The 15,789-nt window shown below is 38.0% G+C and overlaps 1 protein-coding gene across 10 annotated transcripts in view; it reads right to left on the bottom strand.

Annotated features, from left to right (window-relative positions):
• Positions 1-2,894: 2,894 nt before the first annotated feature.
• The window catches only part of LOC105481614 (EGFR pathway substrate 8, signaling adaptor), a 169,040-nt gene continuing 156,145 nt past the window's right edge, over positions 2,895-15,789 (bottom strand). For all 10 annotated transcript variants that reach the window (XM_011741354.3, XM_011741371.2, XM_071072163.1 and 7 more), the window contains 4 exons: positions 14,114-14,336; positions 6,934-7,114; positions 5,860-5,989; positions 2,895-4,154 (listed from right to left, as the gene is read on the bottom strand). In XM_011741354.3, coding sequence (XP_011739656.1) covers positions 4,041-4,154; positions 5,860-5,989; positions 6,934-7,114; positions 14,114-14,336 — 648 coding nt within the window. In that variant the 3' untranslated portion in view covers positions 2,895-4,040. The remainder of the gene's footprint in view (positions 4,155-5,859; positions 5,990-6,933; positions 7,115-14,113; positions 14,337-15,789) is intronic.

Genomic DNA, 15,789 nt, shown 5'->3' with positions numbered 1-15,789 from the left:
TGGAACATGTGCGCATCTCATGCCACAGGGCTTGGGAGTGGGGAATGGGTGGCTACTACTGGGATAACAGCAAAATTGTTATTATTGATTTTTGTTATTTACCAAAATTAACTGCAAATTACCAACCAAGGTTTTCCCTGAAAGTTGCAAGCCATCAATGGATTTCAGAGTTTCAAAAGAGTTGCATCAAATAGATTCTGCCAGTGTAATTACTGTCTAGGTGGGTAGACAGATTTCTGGTACTTCTTACTCTGCCATCTTCACAGAATCCTCTTTTAAAACTGATATTCTAACTGTATTCCATATAACTGGCAAAGCTGAAAAATACTGAGTGAGCAAAGCAGAGATATAGAAGATATTTTAAGAAAACAAAACACTCAAGTCAGACTTTATGAAACTATAATGTCTGAGATGAAAATATAATGGAAGCAATTAAAAGCAGATAGAAGAATAAAAGGTTAGTGAACTTGAAGACAGCAATAGGAACTACCCAAATAAAACAGGGGAAACAAAAACTTGGTAAAAAAATTAACAGAGCCTCAACGACCTTGGAAAAACTTCAAATGGCCTAATACACATAAAATCGGAATCTCCCAAAAAGAGAAGGTTGGAGGGACAGAAAAATCATTAAAGCAATAATGGCTAAAAGTTTTACAAATTTAATAAAAGCTATAATTCCACAGTTCCAAGAAGCTCAACGTGAAGAACTAGAAACAAGAAAACTACACAAAGGCACACAAAAACCAATTGGCTGTAAGCCAGTAAAATAGATCTTTACTCTGGCACCACCAGTTGAGACCAGTAGTAGCAGGTTATTCTGTTTTACAGTTTTTACCCTAACATTTTTGGGATCAACATCACTGCACTCTCTCAGAGGTGCCAGCATCAAATGGCCAGAATCTCCTCCTCAGAGGTCTCTGTCCCAGCTCTACAGGGGGCTTTCCTCTGTGCTACTGAGGCACCAGGACCAACACCAGACCATGCCTCCTTCTCATGGATCCCAGTCCAAGCTTTCTAAGACTCTCCTTCCAAGCTTCTAAATGCTGATAAATGTAATCCCTTCCCTTTGCTCTGTAGCCCTAGGGGTAGGAGCTGCTTCCTATTATAGCCACCTCTGTGATGTCTTACTGTTCTCTTTTCGCCTGTTTAACCAATTCTTTACATTAAGTACTCTATATTAAAAACTACTTAAATAACAGAGAAAGATGATTGCATCTTGTTAGGTAAAATCATAAGCTTTTTCTACTTTTTAAATTTTTTAATTAATTTTTTTAGAGATAGGCTCTCATTCCATCACCCAGGCTGACATGCAGTGGTGCAATCATGGCTCACTACAGCCTTGAACTCCTGGCTCAAGCGACACTTTCACCTTGGACTCCTAAGTAACAGGGACTACAGATGAATGCCACTACACCTGGCTACATTTTTTTTTGTAGAGATGAGGTGTCACTTTGTTGGCCAGGCTGGTCTTGAACTCCCTGGGCTCAAGCAATTCTCCCATCTTGGCCTCCCAAAGTACTGGGATTATAGGCATGAGCCACTGCTCCTGGCCCACATTTTAAAAATTATTGTTGTATGAAATTTCAGATACGTACAGAAGAGCAAGTGTAGAGGCTAAGTACTAGAGATTGGAATGGGTTATGAGTTATTCTCTCAGCTTCAAATCCATCTCTTTATTCTTATCTTTGAGATTTGGGGCTTTGCCAGGTGCATGCTCAATAGACTGTGCCCAAAGCATGTGCTATAGTGAGATAGACGGCTAGAGAGGGAACAAGGGCCTTCTCCCTCCTGTTTTAGTTCCTGTTGCTACCAACATCACCCCAGTAGTGGTTCTTCACTCAATAAGTAGCAAGTGACTCCCAGAGCAGTAGTTGGCTCAATTTACCAGTTTTCTTTTCCTCATGCTCCCAGAGGCATCCTCATTGTGCCCTCTTAGAGATTCAAGCACCAGCTGCCTGCCATGCTCTTCTCCAAAGTCTAGGTCTCAGAGCCATGGATTTTCTAAACTTTTTCAATTCCTGAAACCTTTCCTAAATACCTGAGGCAAAAGCACTGATTAGGTTGTGTTCCCCTGTTAGCCTTGTGGGGTCTTTCCTCAAATCCTCAGATAGCAGTGACCAAACCCCTCAGATGTCTGGATCCAAACTCTGTAGTGCTGCTCTCTCAAGATTCTAAATTCCAGGAACCTCTTCTCTTTGTTCCTACATCCTTAGCTGATGTGACTGCTTTCTGCAATTACTACCTCTGTGATACATTCCTTTGGCATCTTACATAAAGATGTAAATTACACCAATTCTTTTCATATGCGATTTTACACACAGGTTATTTTAACTTTTGAATCTTATTTTCTTTCATCTTATCCCTTTCAATAAAGGCTAAACTATACATATGTATCGGTCCTTATGAAATGTAAAAGATCTAAACTAATTCGCCTTTATCATGCTCATGTTTGTTCCACTTTATCCAAGGGGCAGTGTTATAGAGAGACCAAGAGATATAAGATGAGAAACTCCCACATCCTTCAGGATCTGGGGAAAATTAGCTTCTAGGAAGCTAACACTCCTCATCTGTAATAACTCATATAGAGCTGTTGTAAATATCCAGGAAAGCATTTATGTGGAAGCATTTAGCAATCATAAGTGCAGTGTAAATTAGTTCCATTACCATTACCAAATATGACTAGATGGTAGAAGGAAAAGATAATGAAACGAGAGGCGAAAAGAAGAAAAATAACTGAAAAAAGTATTCTAGAGATTCTCTACCCACTCAGAAATAGAATAATACACAGTTTTTAAAAAATGTGGATCTCCATTTTTTCCCATTACACTCAACTCGAATCCTCAGCCCATATAGCACAGATCCTTTTTGCCAAGGAGACAGAAGCCAGTTATTAACAGACAGCAAATACTGTTTATTGCAGACTTTCCAGCTGACTCATGTGAAAAAGGCACTATGAAAATTAATGAATCTAGATAATTTCTCTAAATGATTTATGTTAAAATATACAACATTCTTACATAACATCTGTTTTATATATGTGAAATAATATAACATTTAATGACAAAAATTGTGTTTCCAAAAATAACATTTGTTGAAGGTTAGGTATCTTTCTTTTCTCTATGTGGACTCTTTCACAGGATTAAAATATGTGTAAATTAAGTGCTTCTTAATACCAGAAAGACTTGACACAGATAAACACATAAAATGGCCCCATTTCCTTTTAACTACTTATATCAACATTCAGAACTGAGGCTTTCATTAAGCAAAATACTGTAATGCACACCAATGCAGACTACTTCCTTTGCTAGACTTTGAGCAGACATGACCTCTTTCCCATTTGTGCTTTCTCATATATAAGAACACAGTATACATAATAAGCAGAATACAAACTAAATCAAAATACAAGCTACACAAGGAACTGCAATTGACAGAGCCACGACAAACTGTCTTGAGAATGCTCCATAGATTGATATTTGCATGTCCAAGGTATGGCTGTACTTTACAGTTCATTCAAATGTTTTAATTGTTTTAAACTGTTGGCATTAAGAACTTTAAATAAATCTAAATATTCTTCCATTGATTATGTCAGAGAAGAGACCTAAGTAAGCAGAGGCTAGCCTACAGTGAGCTACGCCCTGAATGACAGACACCATATTCACAGGCACAATCGAAACTGCTTAGATTTTGAATCATGGACAATAGTGTTGCTTTGTTGCAGTGAAGAACGCCACCACCATCAAAACAATTCCTGCTTATACCCCGGGATGGGGATCGAATAATTAATCTAATAAAGGAGACTTCACCTTGGTAAAGTAAGAAAAATATTTTCCAAGGTCAAAAAATTCAGTTTAAATTTTTTCAGTTTCAATAAAAATAATGCGCCTAGAAGCAAATCCTGTGCTCACTCAGGTTTGCATGGGTCTTTTATGGCGATAAATTACACCCAGAAAAATGAATCTGACATTCCCTTCAAGGCTTCTTAAAACAAAGCATGTTGGAATAATGCCAAAAACAATGGAGTTTAAAAACAAACAAACAAATTAGTGACTGCTTCCTTCATCAAAAGATTCCACTCCTGAATCACTAGCAGCAGCACTGATTTTTTCCTGTCGTCTTCTCATAATTTCTTGTAACTCGGAGCTGCCACTGCTATCCTGAAAGATAAATAGTTCAGACAAGATGGTTACTGAATCGTGCAGGCTGCAGGTCATATCATGAAATGGCTCAGGACAAAAGTCGACTGTGGTTTTCTTCGAGTATCTCTTTAGGAAAGCTAACAGCTCCCCTTTTTAAGTGAAGCTTCTGCACTTCACTCATATATCACAATAATTTTTCATTTTGTAAAGTCTGTTAAGGCAATTCACCCACCAGGCCTTTCATTAGAACGTGATAAAGATAATCAATAATGTATGTGTAGTACTCTAGGTTTGCTGAGAGAAAAAAGAGGGTATGTGTACAATAAGCATAATAACATGGTAAATTATCAAAGAACTCTTTTGGGGTCAGACAAGATACTGATCTGCCTTTAGAAGATTTTAACTCAGGCCAGAGTGGGCTCAGAATTCACCCAGTTTCCCCTCCATATAGTTCTGACCCTCCGATCATGCTGGCTTTGCTTTCCCATCAACTGAAGTCTCTGGCAACACAGGCGAATAATCTAAAAGATTAACTAGATCCAAGGAAAGGGTGAGGTGGTAGAAGGTGGCTGAGGAACATGAGGAACCTCAGGTGGTCAGCCTCTGCCTCAGTTCCCATCCAGAGAATAGGAAGAGAACAAGAAGCAAGAGGCCATCCTGAAGTGGGTGGTGACAGCAAATGACAATAATGATAGGCAGGTGTGGGATGAAGGAATTCAGAAATTTTAGGAATATGAAATTTTCTAACATGCCTTGACGAAGTAATTATACACTCTCAACAAAATTAAATATAGTGGTAAAACTGCTTGAGAAAAATATATAATCCTTATTAACATTCAACATATGGAAAGCAATCAAACCTTAATCCTTCAAGATCAATGTTGTAGGGAAAACCTCCAAGGGAAATATAATTTCTCTGGATTCAGAATGGCTACGGGGTGATATGCATGAAGTGATTTTACCCTGAATTATTTAACTGTTGAATTTATAGAATATACCTGTTAGAGATGATCATGGATCAATTTCATGCCAAAGCCTACATTCTTTCATTTGAGTCCAAGTATAATTTTCATGAAACTATTAAGAACTGTGAGATATAACAGTTGGAAACTACTACCTGTACACAGCACATTTTAAGTCTAAAATAGGATATTTGCAGCTTAGTATAAACCAATCTAGAAACATGGATTCTCCTGCTTTCATACAGACCATTGTGACTAAATACTTTTCAGGGCTCTCTATTTTCAGTGATCTCTACCTAATGTATCTTTCTCGATTATTGAGATGTATTACTAGACCTAACACACACAGCCAGGGTTTTACAACCTTATAACCTATACACTATTAGAATCTCAAAAAATATATATTAAGACTAGGCAAGCGTTCTGGCCTCTTAAGGCTCTTACTCACTCAGAAGCTAATTTCCACTGTTATGTCAAAATTAAATTTCCTATAGAAGTAGAGAATACATATAAAATGAGAACATTATGCTTTTTGTTAAGTGTCCAAAAGTATGTGCTCAAGCTTCACGTCATATGAGCATTTACAATAAATTAACCTTCCAGAAAATGTCATTGATGATCTCAGTGACAAATTTACAAAAGCAGAGTTAAATTTAATTCAGCTCTGCTAAGAAAGGGAAATTGGCCAATATGGACATAAACAGTTGTTCCCAGAGCTTTCAATTTGCAGAAAAACACCACCTTAGGTTGACAAGTCATACCTCTAATGCAGCTTTTTGTACAGTGATTTGGCTATAGACTCTCGCCCCTTCAGGGCAGACTGTCCTCAGTTCATCCTTATTGAGGGAGAAAAGTTGTGCACCATTTAATACTCCAAGACTATTGACAGTCCTGAAAGAAAGAAAAGAAAAAGAAACTGAGCATTAAAAATACTGCCTGCAAACAAAGGAGAAAAGTATCTGTTCCTGCCAGTAACTTCTCTTTTCTAAGTGTTCCATACCCTGGAACTCTTATTAAATGCCACCACGGTCTTTATAGTCAGGGCAATGACAAGCTTCTTTCATGATGATGACCCCAAGGCTATACAGATTACTAATTACAAGTATCAAAAAGGAGCCAATTGGGTTTAGGGTCATTGTTTAATACCAATTCCTTGCGATTTGGTGTTTCATAGAAGGAATAGATAACTTTCTAGTAACCTGGCAATTGACCAACCATTGTACCTCATTTTTCAGTCATGCTGGGTAGATGAGTTTATAATATGTCAAGGTCCCTTGAATATGTATTATTCTAATAGTTCAATGTGCCAAATACATGTGAAATGTTTATAGACTTTTAGATAGATAAATAGAACCTTTACTATGGGTTTATTAAAGGAAAAGTTCTATTAAGATTATAATTGGTGCTAGGTAACACTGTCTATTTTTTATTTGCCAGAGACACTATAACCTGCAGCAGGAGGAAAACTTGTGCTGTATGTCCTATGTGGTCTAGGAAGTTCTGCTAAGACCATGGTCCTACCTAGGTTACATCAGAGTAATCTGATGGAGAAAAGAAGCTACTGGGCCTGAAAGCTGCCGACAGTTTGCTTAAAGAACTAATAATGAACAGATACTACCAACTCGAGAATGGGGTGGCATCAAATGATAATTACCTATGCTTATTTTAGTTCTTTCTCAGCTATGAACAGCTATAGTGATTTCTTGAGTATGGCACAAAGTATGCAGTCTGTGCCCTTATGTCTTTTAAGAGTTATCTGTGACATCTAAGTAAGCAAATTGAAAACAATGCATGTTGTACACACAGAATTGCAAGGTATTCAGAGAGAGACTCACACAGGGTTGAATCCCTTTGACTGTAACCATGTCTTCACATCCTCTGGTGTGGAGTCATAAGTGATATTGATAACTGGCACGTTCTGCCGGGGCACATGGAATTTCTTCTGAGCGGCACTGCGACCAATGGTCAGTCTGTGGATGAGTTCATCCTGCACTTCCTCCATCTGAGATTTCCTTCCTAGACACCAACAGGGAGTAGGTTGTTTTTGAAAATCCCTAATATTACATCATCCTCTCTAGAAACCAATCTCTATAATCCTTTGACCCCAGGCGGACGTACAATCTAGTGTTCCTACCATCTTTCCTCACTTTTATCCTCGCCTGGTATAAATTCCATGATCAATTATTAAAATAACTCCCTGGCTCTTCTCTAGTCACTTCATTGTACTCCTCTGGCAAAACCCCAATCCTGGTTAAATCTAACTTTCTGCGTATTCTGTGCCTGCACCTGCACAGCTGAATATAACAATGCTGAATGATCTCATGTTAAATTCATGATTATGAACCTTAACTTGGCGTTAATGCTTCCTGACAATCATACTACATTTCCTGAGACTGGTGGCTCTCAACTGGGGACAATTTTGGCCCCAGAGGACATTTGGGAATATCTGGAGACACTTTTGGTTGTCACAATTGAGGAAGAAAAAGGGGAAAGGCTGCTGCTGTCACACAGTGGGTAGAAGCCTGGGATGCACAAAACATTCTATAATGTCAGCCTCTCCTACAGCAGAGAATAACCCAGCCTCAAAGGCCAAGAGGGCCCGGCTTGAGAAATCTTGCCTAAGGTCATGTAACTGCCCACTGTCTTAGACAAGTATTGAATATATTCTACTTTCTCTCTACAAACCCCTAACCCTATTCCCCAATCCTCACCTTGAGCTGATGATCTCGTTTCCTAATTTATGAACAAAAGAGTTAGAAGAAAACCTCCGTAAGTTCCCCTACCAGCACTTTCCCCATATGCTCTGCCTGCCTTCCTATTATGTTATATAGGAGCTGTCTCCCTGTTTCCAAGGCTAACCCTCCATGTATGCACTAGGCCTCAAGTTCTCTGCCTATTCAAATAGTCATTTCTCCCTTATTTATCCTGTTATTAATTTTCCTTCTTCACTGAATCAGTTCATCAGCCTGCAAACATGCTATGATTTTATGATTTCTGTTACCTTTAAACAAGCCCTTTTTACCATGTCCTTTCCCAGCTACTGGCCATTTTTCTGCTCCTTTTACAGCAAAAGTCCATGAAAAGTTGCCTGTACTAGTGGACTCCAATTCCCATTCTCCTATTTTCTCTTAATGTCATCAAAATTCAATTTTGCTTTTCCCCCCATCTCTCTGCTACACTTTGCTAAACTCCAGCCAATTCTTTCCCAGCTACTATCTCATTTAACCTATCAGCACACATTTGAAGCAGGAGATTCCTCCTGGAAACATTTTCTTCCTGTGGCCTTCAGGATACTACAGTCTCCTCATTTTCCTCCCATGTCTCTGGATTCCCCTTCTCCAGATCCTCTTCTGAATATTCTCATCTCTCCAACTAAATAATATTAAGGTGCTCTAGGGGACAATCCTGAGACTCATCTCTGCTGGCACTACCTCCATCAGTGACCACTGTGCTTAGGTCCACGGCCATTTAAAAGATGATGGTTACCAAATTATTTTTCCAGTCCTCTTACTCGGAACTTAGGTCCATATATGTTGTCCACTTGATATATTCATTTGGATATCTGCTAAATAGCTCAAATGCATGTCAATATAGCATGCCCAAACCGGAATTCCTGATCTTCTTCCTGAAGCTTGCTTTTATAAACTCTTAGACTTGCTTTTTAGACTTCTCAACTCACTTAATGACAATTCTATCTTTCCAGTTCTGGCAAAATACCATGGAGCTGCACTTGATTCTCTGTCCTATGCTATATCCAATTCATTAGCAGATCCTGTTAGTCCGACCTCATAATGTATCCAAAATCCAATGATTTCACTGTATTCTTTCTGTTGCCAGCTTGGTCTGAGTCACCAGCCTATTAACAGATCTCTCTGTTTCCACTCCCTACCACCCTACCCCTTTCTCTTCATTCTCTTCTCAATATAACAACTAAGTGATTCTTTTAAAATGTAAGTCAGGCCAGGTGGCTCACGCCTGTAATCCAAGCACTTTGGGAGGCTGAGGCAGGTGGATCGCAAGGTCAAGAAATCGAGACCATCCTGGCCAACATGGTGAAACCCCGTCCTACTAAAAATACAAAAATTAGCTGGGCATGGTCGTGCGTGCCTGTAGCCCCAGCTACTTGGGAGCTTGAGGCAGGAGAATCGCTTGAACCCGGGAGGCGGAGGTTATAGTGAGCCAAGATCGCGCCACGGTAGTCCAGCCTGGCAAGAGAGCAAGACTCCGTCTCAAAAAAGAAAAAAAAAATGTAAGATGTTGCAGCTCCTCTGCTCAAAACATTCCCAAGTGATCCTAATTACTCCCAGTAAAAGGCCCTACAAGACCTCCACCTCTCTAAAGCCACTCCACAACTCTTCTGGAGCCCTTCACTCTTGCTCCCAATGGCTCCCTTGGCGCTCTTCAAATTTAAAGGCCATTCCAGTCTCCTCTGCCTGGAATGCTTTCCTCTGCATCTTCACATAGCTTATTCCACCCCACCTTTACATTTCCCCCTGATGTATATAAAATTGCAACCCCTCCCCCAAAGCACTCTCTATCCACATAGTTTTATTAGTCTCCAAACCACTTACCACCTTCTTCATAGTTTTGTCTATCAACTTGTTTTTTTTGTTTGTTTTGTTTGTTTGTTTGTTTTTGTGAAATAGAGTCTTGCTCTGTCGCCAGGCTGGAGTGCAGTAGTGTGATCTTGGCTCACTGCAACCTCCACCTCCTGGGTTCAAGCGATTCTCCTGCCTCAGCCTCCTGAGTAGCTGGGACTACAGGTGTGTACCACCATGCCCACGCCCAGCTAATTTTTGTATTTTTAGTAGAGATGGGGTTTCATCCTTTTGGCCAGGATGGTCTCAATCTGCTGACCTCGTGATCCGCCCGCCTCAGCCTCCCAAAGTGCTGGGATTACAGGCATGAGTCACCACGCCCAGCCAACTTAATCGTTTTTTAAACTACCTCCTTTCATTAAAATGTAAGCCTGAGGAGAAAAAGGACGCTTCCCTTTTTTTGTTTGCATCTATATCCTAACACCTGGAATGGTGCTTTAATTCAATAACTACTTGTTGACTAAATGAATGAATGAGGCAGTCTGCTGACTTTTTCACTGAGACTTTGAGAATCATCATGTACAAACCCCTTAAATAACCAGATAAGAAAATGAAGGCCAAAAACAGAGAAATGATCCGTCAAAGTCACATTTCAATTAGTAGAATAATTTAGCTAGAATTGGATCTTCTGACTTTCAGCATAGGGCTGTTTTATAGCCAAAGTCATTAAAATCACCTTTGATTAACTTCCCTAGCTACTCCTTTTTCCTAGTCATTTGTGCTAATGGAAAAGATGTGTGTGTATATGAACATACTGTCATGACAAAAATAGGAAAGACATAAAAGTATGGGAAGGGGAATAACGTGTCTGTGTATTTAAAAATATGTGTGTATCTATACATAGGTACATTACCTTGTTTTCACTTTCAAGAAATAAGAACAATCTAATTAAGTTGGCAAGTGACAATAACCTCATGGTCACTCATGGAGCTTTTTGTGACCAATGTTCTATGATTTTTTTCCCCTAGGAAAAGGGTTTTAGAAAGTGTTTGGTGCCCCTGGGAAATAAGGGAAAGTGTGGATAGTGTTATTTCAGTCTAATTTTTTTAATGCCTCAAGTAGCTAGGAAATCTTTTGAAGGAGAAGTCAAAAAAAGGGAAAAGGGGAGGGAGGGAGGAGTAGGCGGTGCTAGAGAGACTGAGAGAGAATACTATTGATTGTTACATTTAAGTATACATTACATGCATTTCATTAGTTACCTTTTAAAAAATCACTACATCAAACTGTCAAACAGCATATGAGTGCGTCTCAAAGGGAAAAAAAATAAAATGATTTTTAAAAGATTTGGTTTCTTATCTACTGACTTTGCCAGTATATTGATCATCACCAGTCTGCAGCATAGTTTTCTTCCAGGAAGCACAAAAAAACCCTCTGCCTAACATGTTCCTGGGCTTTTGGTTTCCATTTCCAATGTTCTAACACACAACAAACCAGAATAACTTTACACCTTTCTGAAATAACACTCTGATTACAAAAGATTAAACTCAAATAAAAGGACTAGCATTTCAAAGGAAATGGGAGAAATACAAAGCAACTAAAGTGTTGGTATCTTAAAAGGGATAAAAGGAGAACCTTTTGGGATCCTGCGATAAAACAGTCTGAATAGCTTCTATGACACAAGGCTTCGCAGCTACTTTGAATAGGCAACACACAGACTTCCACAAAAGGGCTTCACTCTGGCCACTTGCTACGCTGTAAAAACAGGCATGTTGGCTTCTTCCCCCTGTTCATACCTGCTACTTGATAGATTTCTATGAGTATTTACTTCCTAGTTCCTTCCATTTTATTTTTACCAGATGTTTAGGCAGTAAGCAGAGAATGTGGGTAGCATGAGTAGGCATATTTTGAAAGAAATCTGGCTATCAATAAACACACACTGAAATATGTGTACTGTCTGGTTCTAAAAGAACATTAAGCCCCAACATTCATTCAGAAAACAACTGTTCTGCAATCAAGTTATCAAGAAATATTTGTTTTATAAAGAGAAATATATTTATTTAACGCCAAACTGTATTTCTGAGATATTTTAAAAAGGAACTTACATAAGTTGCAAATATATTGTAAGATTTTTATTATTCTAAGGAAACAAGTATGTGTGTTAATTTTCAGAGAGATGTTTATATTTTATACACCAATGCCACCCTTTTACTTATGAAAAACAGACTTGAAAATGATGAGTCACAATTATCAGGAGAGTTCTCTATCTTTAAAAGTATGCAAACTATGCCTCTTTCCCACTAGGTTATTCTTGGTTTCTCAGAGTGAACAAAGAACAGACTGTCCTAACCCACACACTGCTCCAAATGGGGACTGGATGCCGATGAACTCTGATCCCAGCTAGGCCTGGAGAAAGAGTCCCACCGTGTCAAAGATGACTATGCTGACGTCTGTACGGAGGGAAATGCTATAAACTTGTGGGAAGAATAAAGAAGGGAACAGTTATTTCTGACAGGAAGTTTTCTCCTTAGGGAACTCAATAAAAATATTTATAGAAATTTCTCATCTTAAAACTATGTCTTTAGTGTCTTTGAAAAAGAAAGCTCTTTTTAAAAACTCCATGTAATTTAAAAAACTTAGTAGCATATTCTATTTTATTATGATTATACACACTCACACACACAGTTGTTTTTGCCATACAGAAAGAGCTAATCACTTTCCAAAACTTCATTTTTCCTTTAGTTTTCTGGTAAGATAGATATGACAGTCATTTAAATTGGATATACTGTGGGAGAAAAATTAATGAGTAAAAGTAGGCTTATGCTTATTGCATTTAACCAGAATTTTTAGAATTGTTAAATAGTAATAGTTTTAGTGTCTTTTTTATTTTTTAATTTATCAAGAATGTCTACAACTGAACAGATGTGGCAATGACTTACTGAGGTGAGAAAAACAGGAGGATGAAAATGGGAGTGAAAGATTCAGTAATTTAATTTTCAACATAAATAGAAAGCATCCAATCTCAGCTATAAAGTTAATAGTTCCATACTGTTATCTGGATGCCAGAGATGAGTTTTAATATGATGACTAATTTGGGAATCATTCTTTTCCCAATGATATAAACAGTACTGAAAGAAATGGAAATAGAATGAACTATAGTAAAAAAGTATGTTTATGTGGAAAATGAAGGCAGAACCCTAAGAGAGGCCCACATTGAGGGAAAAATAGATATCCGTCTCTCTCTCTCTCTCTCACACACACACACACACACACTTTATATACTTTTGTCATATTGAGAAAATATGAAATATCTTCATAGCTCTGGTTTTCCAAGAGTTTTTACATATCATGTATAGATAAAGCAAAGTAACTTTATAACATGTTTAAAACACCAAATTCGGAGATTAAATTGACATGCCACATACTACAAGGTTAAACAAAATTTATCTTAAAATTACCTTCAGTTTTCAAAATATCTACACCGCTATTGACCAACAATACAAATAAGGATAATCCAAAGTTGGTCATAGTGTCTTTTTAGTTTATTTAAATATGGTTTTCATAGAAACCATTTATATGAAACATCAAATTTAAATTTATGAAAATATGGCACTGAAGCGTAAGTCACATGAAATTTGAATTTGGAGGGTAAATCTGAGACTACTATTAGCCGGTGATTATATTAACATAGTGTGATTGTACAGCTACTGTGAATAGCAAGAGGAAGAGAAGTAGGAGGGTTATGATGATGATGACGACAACGACAGCATGTAGTTAGTGACTGCGTATTATGTATCATACAGTGTCAGAATCAGTCAGGGGTTTTCAACCTCAGCACCATTGACATTTTAGGCCAGATAACTCTGTTTGTTGGGGGCTGTCCAGTGCATTGTAAGTTGTTGCTAAGTGTCCCTGGTCTCTACCCATTAGACATCAGTAGCATCCCCCCAGTTTTGACAACCAAAAATGTCTTCGGGCAGTATCAAATGTCCTCAGAAGGATGGAGAAGAGGACAAAATCGCTCCTGGCTGAGAAGCACTGAATTAGATGCTTTCTATGCATTATCTCATTAAATCCTCACGCTTATCCTATGAAGTAGATACTATTATTTTTCTCCACTTCTCAGATACTGAAGTGCTGAGAGGATAATTAAACCACTGAAGGTCAGGCAGCTGGCAAGTGCTGTTTCACTATACAAAGTCCAGGATGTCTGGCTCCAGAGTCTGCATTCAACCATCATGATAGATTGGAAAAGGAGTAGAAAGGCATGCATTAGAGAGCGGACAGAATACTTCCTGTTTCTCAGAACCACATAGATGATGAGAAACCAGGTGAAAATCTTTGCAATCTATTAAGTACCATGCAAGTATAAAGGACTATTATTTATATTTAATACAAGTAGAATCAACAGCAAACAATATTTTACTTAGTAGTGCTTTTAATTTGCAGAAGACATTTTTTGCCTCCCTGGGAAACTTACGGTCCACCGGAAGTTGTTTGTGTCTCTGGCTGTCTCGCATGATATTGACACCACTGTCACTGGAGCTGCTGTTTTGACGCGTTACATTTGCTGGGACCTTTGACACAGGAACAGGTGCTGGAGTGGAAGGGGGAAGGGGGACAGGAACAGGAGCTGGTGTTGGAGGAGGTGATGGAGCAGGGGGAGTATCAGCTGCTCTTGGGCCATATTCCATCCTTTGTTTCTATAAAAAGGCAAATAATTAACTTAAAATTAAAAAAATATAAACCTAGGCTAGGAAAACAAATTATACTTCGATAGGACATTGTTGGCTATTTTTAAACTTACTTGCAAACCCATTACAAATTTATCTGTAATCCTATATGGTATAATGACCATTAAAAATTGTATTTTAAACATTCTACATAATTTGTTCAAAGTCAAAATGTCAGTTAAGGAGTCACAAGGCTACGTCAATAGCAAATAGTAGTATTATAATAATAAATGTCAAGAAAACTGAATTTGGGCTTGGAATCACACAAGACCAGGGGAGGTAGAAAGATTTATAATTATTTTTAAATTTATGCTAATAATAATTTGCAATTGCACTGGAAGTCTAAATGTCAATAGCATAAAGCATTACTTACTCATTTTAAATGTATGCTATATTCAAAGATTTTAAATTGTTTCCAATAAATAATTTTAAAATATTGGTATTATTTTGTTCAAGGCATAACTTTTTCTGCCAGCATCTTAATGCTAATTTATTAAAATTAGAAATTTCCCTCGTTAAAATGGAAATGTCGTGAGGTGGATGGTTGTGAGGGTAATAGTATGGTTTTTAAATGTTTATGATTGCAACTCACAAATGAATACTAGAAAGGGACCTGTGGCCATTTGTATTAAAAAAGGTAGGTGTGACAAAATGCTTTTTAATAATTTTAAAAACATGATTGTTAGGCATACCTATAAAACAGCATTTGTGAATATTCCTTATTAAAACACACACAATAGTTAACACTTTAAATCTAAATAAAACAATTTTAATAGGTAACGCATTGTGAGAGGCTCCAAATTCTCAAAAGGCACTTTTCTTTTTAGAATCAAAGATACAGGGCAATTATTTGTAATTAAGGCAAAGTTTAGATACTGCACTGGCACAATTTTAATTATTCTAATTTAGGCTTAGCATATTACATGCAAAAAGACCTTTTGGTAATCTGGTCCTTTGATTAGAACAGTATTTAGTTTTAAATTCTAAAATGGCCCAAATATCAGGTAATATTGATTTTAAGAGAGTCCTCCCAATTTCCACAGAGATCAAAAACAAACAAAAATACACACCACACAGAGACACATCACTTTTTCATTAAACTATTACTCAAAAACAACACATCAACCTTCATCAGTCACCTTCATGGCAAATGACTAACACCTGTGGAAACCGGTGTGGGAAGGAGCCCTCATTCTTTTCAGCTCTTTGTTTCAAAGCTGCTACTCACCGACCAGTGGGATGGGGTCGAGGAAGTGGGAAGTGTATTATGAAAGGATGGAAGTATATCTGAAAGGAGTGTTTATAATGCTGGTAGATGCTGAGGGAAGAAGGAGGGTAAGAAGAGAGGCAGGACGGGAGGGAAGGAGGGAGTCGAGGGTAAGATTCTAACAGTGAAAGAAGGGAGTTAGGTGGGACAGAAACT

The sequence above is a fragment of the Macaca nemestrina genome, chromosome 10, assembly GCF_043159975.1.
Source record: "Macaca nemestrina isolate mMacNem1 chromosome 10, mMacNem.hap1, whole genome shotgun sequence".
NCBI lineage: Eukaryota > Metazoa > Chordata > Mammalia > Primates > Cercopithecidae > Macaca > Macaca nemestrina.
The sequence above is the reverse complement of the archived record's forward strand: the minus strand, read 5'-3'. Positions and strand labels throughout refer to the sequence as shown.